At 38.3% G+C, this 8,857-nt stretch overlaps 1 protein-coding gene across 1 annotated transcript in view; it reads left to right on the forward strand.

Moving 5' to 3' along the window:
- The window catches only part of SESN3 (sestrin 3), a 73,672-nt gene extending 65,317 nt beyond the window's left edge, over window positions 1–8,355 (forward strand). The window contains exon 10 of the mRNA XM_023239322.2: window positions 481–8,355. Within this exon, the coding sequence (XP_023095090.1) occupies window positions 481–567 (87 nt within the window). The 3' untranslated portion in view covers window positions 568–8,355. The remainder of the gene's footprint in view (window positions 1–480) is intronic.
- Window positions 8,356–8,857: the final 502 nt, after the last annotated feature.

The raw sequence follows: 8,857 nt of genomic DNA on the forward strand, positions 1-8,857 counted from the left end.
TAAGCTTCAGGTTTTCACTTCCGTACCTTTCCAAGTATACAGGAAGGAATGTTCTTAAAAGCTTTCCGAGGACTGAACATAGGCTCTGAGAAATGTAGAGCTGATTTTTAGCCACATACAACTGGAAGAAGAGAAAGTTGCAATTTATTAGAAAATTGAAAAATATGTGATTTCGTAATCCAGAAGATTGATTGGCTTTATACACATCGTGTGCATTCTGACATAATGCTTGGTACTTTCAAGACTTTTAGGGGTCATTTTTGCCACTCACAAGATCCCTTTCTCTTTTATAGACACAGTTTTGTTATGAGCGTTCCATCATTTACACGCGTAGATATGCCGAGGCATGTGTGTTTGTACGTGGGTCTGTGTACACAGGACAAACCCTTGTGAATGTCTGTTAAAAAAAAAAAAAAAAAAAAAGGAAGTTTTTCCAGTTGTTTGTAATGGTCACTAAGTTGCTAACGTTGTCGTTTCTAGGTTCACGTAAATTTGCTTTTAATGGAAGCACGGATGCAAGCTGAACTTCTTTATGCCCTTCGTGCCATAACTCGGCATTTGACCTGAAGCATCACCCAGCGAAAACGTCGTATGTGTGTAAAGACCTTTTCACACAAGAACATACATCAGAAGCTGTTTGTGATGGGCATCAAAAGTTATTCAATTCTCTAGTGTCAAAGTTTAGCCGTTCTCTTTGGCGGCTGTAATGTGCAATGATGTGTTTTATTTTTCTTGATGCTTAACATTACTAACAATTGCAAAAATAATACTGAGGAGCACTACTTTGCATTGTTTTATAGTTGGAGTTTTGGATACTGATCATAAATCACGAACCTGGTTTATTAATGCTTAACTTCAGCGCTTTTGGGTTTGTATGTATGTGTATTCTTTTATTTCCTTCTTTCTTTTTTTTTATTATTATTATTATTTTTTTTTTTTTTTTTTGGAATAAGGAAAAGCGCTTACAATCTGCTCAAGTGATTGTTTTTCAGATATTGGAATTCAGCAAAGAATGACCTCTTCTGGCCATTCTAAACTTTTAACGTTGTGTCCTAAATCTGGTGGAGGAGAAGCATGCGCTGTTGAACTAAGCTGCTCACAGGACACATATCTGTGTCCCCAGGAGATTATTTGTCAGGCACTGTTTGTGGTTTTTGTTTGTTTGTTTGTTTTTGTTTTTTGGGTTTTTTTTTTTTTTTTTTTACTGCTATTGGCGATAACGTGAAATGTGATACAGCCATTGTCCATAATTTAATGTGAAATTAATCATGATGAATTCTATAGCATGCTACTGAAATGCCAAATTCAGCTCTTTTCTTTCTCTTCTGAAACAGAAGTTTCCGTTTTCCATATCAGATGTATATATTAAAAGCAGAATTATGCACAATCCTTTCTATCACTAACAGTCCTCCTCAGTCATGTAAGTCATCAGCGCTCACAGAGCTGCTCACCGCTCATTCAGTTGGCACACGCAAGCCTGTACCCACACAAGACTGACCAAAAAAGTTTCTTTGCACGTTTTTCTTTTCTCATAGCGTTTTCTATATCGCAGTAAGCAGAGGAAGGTTAATATACTTGTATTTTTTCCTGGTAGCTTTTAGAACTTCTTTCCCATGATTTTTCTTCTAATAGGCTGAGGAGTTGAATATTCAGAGGTAACAATTGTGTTTCTATGCATTAATGTGATTGAACAGCAACAACAACAACAAAAAAAAGTGCAATATGTCGGGAAAAAAATACTCAGCTGAACTTTCCCCCCATTATGTCATTGCAGAAGTGTCCTTGTAAACAGAGCCATAAAGAAATTTTGTTCAAATTTCTTTATTGCACAAGGCTTTTGCCTTACTGGGGTTGAACAATATTGTTTTCCTAATGCCAAAGCACCCCCTTCCCCAGAAAAAAAAAAAAATCTCTTTGGACAACTGGTTTAAAAAAGCTATCAAGTCTTAGGGGAGGAAGAAGCATCCAAAAAGTCACATTTTTGCATCGGTTTGTGTTGCCTGATTAGACTATCCTTACAGAGCACAACATTATGTGTTTCTAGCTTTAATTTGTATTGTGTTAATGAACCAGTGAAGTGCCTAAGAGATGCTTACAACTATCCAGTAGGACACGACCACACTGCTTAAACGCTTTTTGGTTAACTAAGGGTGACTTGAATTTTCACAAATCTGCTAATTTTTTTAAAAACAACTCCATTTTCTCATGGTAAATAATAGAGTCAAAATTCTCCATTAGAGTTCCCACAAAGATTTCATCGCAGACTGACTTATTTGTTGTATAGGACTTTTTCTCTCATGAAAGAATCTTGGGTTTTGTTAAGTCATTTTCCCCTTCCGTTCACCATCCTTTCCTGGTACAATACATTAGGTTGCTTTCTTTTAGAGTTTGTCCCAGATAAGAAAATAGAAAGATGACTGTAAACCTACTAACACAAGGTGGTTCTGCATTTTTAGATTCCAGGATCTCATTTGAAATCTTCCACGTGAGGAAAAAATTACTAATATTTTGTAAGACAGGGTGGTTTATTTAAAGATATCACTCAGAGAATTCATGCCAGATCTCTTCTGTTTATTGGATATGCCATATGTTGACTTCATTCGGCATCACATCATGTAGAAATGTCTGTTAACTGCAAGGAAAGTATTTAGGAAAATGATAAAACACGGATGATAACATCAATGCATATTTGACTTCCCTAACCTGAGAACTTTCGAGTCGAGGATATCTTTTATTCTTGACGGTTTTTTATTTTGTTTTGTTTTTTAACTACAATCCTTTCAGTTAACAACCCTGTATTATTGTGCAGGTGACCTGTATTACAGGATAAAAAAGGATCTTTATAAAATGGAAAAGAAGGAGAAATTGTCACAGAAAAACCATTATGAGCTTTAGACCAAAAGGGGAAACAAGGTGTAAGTAACGAAAATGGCCACTTAGTTTTTGTCTTTTTTTTTTTTTTTTTTTTTTTTTTTTTTACCCCAGAAATGGAAATAGTTGGAGTTTGGGTTTTGGAAATATTAGTGCCTTTACTAGATCTCTTTTCTAGCAGAGTTTCTTTTTAGCTCAGCATTGCTCTACTCATCAGTAATCAGGAACGTAAATTGACTTGGAACTATAAACAAAAACAAAACAATGTATTTATGAGCCTCAGTGAACCAGCCTAGAAAAATTGACTTCCGAAGGTGCTGGGGCACCTACTGAGACGCAGCACGCACAACATGAGTACCATTTTACAGCAAGGTTGCTGTGAACTTTCTCTAATGCAGACTTGAAATTCTGATGCGGTTTTCCAGGGTGGTATTTTTTCAGAGTATTGAATTTACTATGTAGTAATTTATAGTATAGCTTTTTATATTAAAATGTGATATTTTTCAAAGAGATATCTGGTTCAATTAGTGTAACGATATGATTATACGATACGCTAACCTCCACCTTGGGGCTCACATTGTGCCAAACTTAAATGTGCAAGTGTACTTGGAAAAACAGCACATGTGACTGTGAATTCTCTAACTTCGTTGCTTATTACGTTGAAATTAGTCTAACAAGCCACTGATAATCTGCCTGGTTGATGTCTATTTACCTCCCGGCTTCCCTTGTAATTCTTGATTTCTCAGATCACCTTAGGAAATACCTAAATAAAGACTCTCCCACCTGAACGTCAATCTGATCTGTAAACCGATCCCTTGACTGTGGGGTTGGCCAGGCAGCTGGCCCCCTGGATCCTTCAGCTTCGGTCTCCTCAGATGGATCCTTGGTAATCAGAGGAAACGAGGCTTGCTGAGATGAGACCACTCATTACCTTCTTTACCTTTTTGAACCAAGTAGGTTGTCTCAGTCTCAGGAAGAACCTTTGTCCCGTCCGGGGTACTTTTACAATAAAAGATGGCTAATGTGGAATCTGGGCCATGGCCTTGGCCTTTAGTTATGGCTTTAAACCCAAACAATGGCAGAGCAACACAGGGCTGTTTTCAAACAGAAAACTCAGTGGAAGCTTTATATTAAAATCATATTTGAACCAGAGCCCCTATTTTAATTGTTAGGAAGTCCCCTAAGGATTTTAAATTCTTCTAAAAACTAAATCACATTATTCTACAGCAGCTTTTTCCTTTTCCACCTTACAGAGTTTTGTTTTGTTTTTTTTTTTAATCCAAAATCCTAGATTCTTAGGCCGCAGCAAAATAAAATGATCAGCAAACAATCAAAGATCTATACTTAAAAGTAGTTCACCACTTTAGTGCAGAGTGCATGCATGTGTGAAGGTAAGATTCTTTTAAACTCGTAAATCCGGTTCATCGGGGACAAAAATTAATTTCAGTGCATGTTATAAGAATGATTTGCACTGTGATAGCAAAATGAGGTTTTCGTTTTGTGTTGTGTTTTGAAGACAATTCTAAATCATCCCTCTGGAAAGCAAGACCTTAAACTCTTCTCTTTACCTAATGGACTTTTTCTTCTTTTATGCAAATAGACGGTCTTGCATGGAGTAAAAAGTATGCAACAGTAACGTTGTATAAATAGTATATGAAATTTTCTTAGTAGTATAATGCAACAGCACCCTGAAAGACACGGGGCCCCACAGTTCGGATCGAGTGTTAAGTCACCTAATTTGTATAATCAGAACCTATTCTCGGTGGCCGTCATCTTAATCTGTTTCCCTATCGTATCCCTCCGGAGACAGAGAATCAAGTGACGTCGTCTTTCCTCAGAGCAGTACTGTAACATGAATGTATCCCTCTCAGTCCACAGAACTGCAACGCCCCCCTGTGTGTGGAGCCTACGTCCACGCTGATTTGGCTTAGTTAGTAGTGTCTGCTCAGGTGAGAAGTAGAACAAACATCGCTGGGGTGAAACGGATCCTAGAGGTGGAGGCAGAGCCCTGTGAGGAAGGAGAAGGTTTTCAGTGAACGCGTGGCACGTTCGAGTGTGGCCATCCTCAGCATCGTGCGCCTGATATGAAGGAACATTCCCATGTGGGAGTTCCTATCTGCATTCAGTCCCCCCTTTCCTGCCTGCTTTCTTCCCCCAAGTGCCTCAACCTCTACATGCTCGCCATCTTCCCCTTCCCTCAGCCCATCTTGGTCTGAAGGCCTCTTCACAATCCAAACCAAACATCACCAGCCACCTGCTGATAGTCACCAGCATTTACTTTTCTGAGTTCCTTTTTCTCCACTCGTTAAGAATAGGACTTTGTCCCCGCTCCTCTACATCCCCCCAGTCATCCAGCGACATGTCGGCTAACCTTCTCCATAGACACCCTAGCAGATATTATGCAGCACCGAGTGTAATCCTGTCCATCCCATACTCGAATACCCTTTCCCGGCTGCCTCTACCTCATCCCCAAAGAGCCTATAAATTCAGAGTATCCAACCTTTTCATGGATTCACTCTCTGTTGTTCAGTAATGCTACTTCCATAGTTTAATAAATCTTAGAAGATTTTTGCCTTCTATCAAAGTAGAAGTCTTTATATTTATACACGATACAGAAATGGAACTATTTCTACCATGCAGAATTTAGCATTTAGCAGGACTGTAAAGTGATTGATTGAGTTACCACCCTAACCTGGATCTATATTAGGTAATAAATACTGGTGTTAGTCCAAGTTATTTGAATGTAAATGAACAATTCTCTAGCAATCCAGACTGATGTGTAACCCCTCGGGGAAACAGGCAATTTCTGGCATATCCATGGGTGTCGTTACTTGGGCCTTGAAACACGCTTCTAAGAGAAGGACGTATGATAAAGAGTGTTGAGGTGGTCCCATTGGATCGCAGAAGCCCATTTGATATATAACATAGATAAAATACCACACAATTGGGTACACAAGGGTTTTTGAACAAGCTCTCCTGGATTAGACTAGGCTTCTCGCCCCCATTCCTACCTTGTGTTCTCCACGGGGGAGAAAAGTACTATGGGGTGAAAAGGGAATGCACTGACTTTGTAGTCTTTATTCCCCTGGCTGCAGTTCGGGTATATCCAGACTGTCCTTAAGGAACAAGTGCACAGAAGAAGCAACAACAGTTCTTCCTCTCCAGCCAGTGTGCACCCTGTTCATGGCTGACGACTCTGTCCGGTTTCTAACACGGGGCATGTTCATCTACAGATGGCTGGCTGACCCGGTGATGAACCACCCTGTTTGGAAGTGTAGATTAATACAATCTGTGGTGGCATTTGAATGCTTTACATTCCATTCGTGAACAACCCAACCTGACGGCAGAGTCTCTTAGATGCCTTTAAGGTTCCCAGGAGTGAATCGATGCCTCATTGAGAAGTGACACTTAATAATGGAGACCGAAGGGATGGTTCTCGCAAAATTTTATGTCGTGAAGGGTTCATTCTAGCTTAAATTAATGCTGGCTGCACCACCATGAAGTACAGAACTAACAAAGAAAAAATACAGGGGTGGGGGAAGAAGGAATATCTGATTTTTTTCAGTGCTTGTGGAAATCTTTGAGGTAACGATATGCATACTATAAAATAGCCTTTAGAACAAACACCCCATTTTACTTCTAGCTTATAGGACAACATCAAACATTAGTGAGTCTAAGTACGATAAATATAATTTTTGGTATATAAATTTTGCTAAAACAGTCTATTTTCTTGCACCCCTCAGCTTAACCTCTTAGAAATGAATGTATAATTTCCACAGAAAGATTATCAAAGGGAGAGAGAATCTCTGGTATGTAATGCTAAAGTATTGTTCATGAATTCTGATTAGCTAAGTGTATGCACTATGACATTTAGCAGATATCTTTCTTAATCAGTCTTTACAGATTTTCCACTGACTTCCAAATCTTATAAGGAAGGACCCAAAGGTAGGATGAAGGAAACCTATCAGTTGGGTAGCCAAGTCGTTTCCTTTGTAACATTGAGAGACTATTTTCTCCTTTCTGAATTTCACTGGTTCTCTAAAATAAAAGGTAAGAGTTCACCGGTACCCTTGTTCATCAAGGCAAGCGATCCAGACTCTCTATCTCGTGCACATATTTTCTTTGCATCCGCATATCTTCTCTGGAAAGAAAATACGATTTTTCCCTTCCTCTTTCTCTTCATATGTACTCTTTTCAACTCAAAATAAGACAGACACAGGAAGCAAATCAAGCCAGTTCGGCATCATCTCCATGCTAATAGAATAGTCCCATCCACATGCACAGTTTGAGCAAGGTAAAAAAGAACCTTGTCAGGTCAACTCGGAACATGGCCTTGCTTCTTGGATTAGCTCCTTCGAACCTGAAAATAACTTTCCTGGTCATGGAAGAACTGGATGTATCCTTTAGCTTATGAAATAGGATTTGAACTTGAAATCTTTTTTTTTTTTTTTTTAAATCCTGATTCTGCAGGGCAGCTACATAATGAATGTATATATTAAGACTTTGTAGCTGAATTGCACATGAAATCAGATTGCCAACTTCTTGACTTTCAATTTTAGACATCATTTTATCCTTAAGTTGTGAGCGATATATGTAGCATGCTGTGAAACGTCTATTATAGTTCTTTAATTCATCAGTATTAATACAGAATTATCTTTTGCGTTCCTTGGTACTTTTTATTCAGTGTAATCAGAAGCTGTGATGTTTTGCCTTTGTAGTCCTGTGCTTTGTTACTGTAATTTTTTTTTTTTTTTACGAAGCACGTGACTTTGGACTAATGTGAGGCAGATGACATGATCTTTAAGACTGCTATATATATCAGTCTCTTACTATATAAGGTTTTCAATTAGAATAAGCTTTTATCAAATAGATCATTGATGCAATTTAGGATTCACGCAGTTTTCAGCGTCCAATGGCGGTCTTATATTTATAGTTTCAATTCTGAAGATAGCAAACTTGATAAACAGCCACTTTAAACTTGTTCTGGCAAACCAGACCCTGCTCTAGATGTAGTAGTCTAAGGTAGTTAACCATATAAGCCTTTTCAACTCTTATGCCCTCCACAGAGTCAGCAGTTAAGGAGATTATAGAACCCATGAAAGCTTTTTGTATGTATAAGTAGGTTTTATTTTTCTTATGTTGCTGATTTTACAATTCTGACTAAAGCTGACCTGAATGGATCAGTTTATGTGTAATATTCTAGTGCTTTAATGGCTTTTTTTTTTTTTTTGGAGGGATGGGTAATATTATTTGAACAGATGCAGAAGGAACTGTTAGTGAGTCAAGACAAACACATTTGAAATAAAGGAACTGTGTATTAACATGTTAACAATTCATAACTGCACTTTTTATGACATTTTGAAAATCTATTTATAGGTACAGAACAATGGGTTTTGTTAAACTGTATCACATTTATACTTGCAGAAATTTATTTCATTGTTATTAGTAGGAATTTTATTGGTTCAATAAAATTGGCAAAACTGATCCCTGATTATTTGCTTTTATGTATTTACATTTTTATTGGAGTAGCATTCTTGCGTAGGTTTGTTTCTGCTCAATTATTGAGACATGCGTTCGGAAAGACCTCACAACAGTAAGTCGTTTTTTCCCAGAATTCCTGACCCAAAGATTTCTGGTGACAGTTCTTATTATCACTTGATATTGTATTCATGGAATATTGCAATAGCGTTAAGTTGTGCAAAATACATAAATCCTGTTACCTTTTTAAATGTCATTTGTGAGGGGCACCTGGGTGGCTCATTCAGCTGAGCGTCTGATTTCTGCTCAGCTCACGATCTCCCGGTTCAGGAGTTCAAGCCCCACATCAGGCTCATTGCTGTCAGTGCGGAGCCCGCTTCAGATCCTCTGCCTCCCCCTCCGTGCCCGCCCCCCCAAAAGCATAAAATGTCAGTTGTGATCACAGCAAGAGGCAAATTAAGTTCACCATTGTCTCTTGTGAGCCAAAACAGTAATGTAGAATGGGAAT

The sequence above is a fragment of the Felis catus genome, chromosome D1 (genome assembly GCF_018350175.1).
Source record: "Felis catus isolate Fca126 chromosome D1, F.catus_Fca126_mat1.0, whole genome shotgun sequence".
Classification (NCBI taxonomy): Eukaryota; Metazoa; Chordata; class Mammalia; order Carnivora; family Felidae; genus Felis; species Felis catus.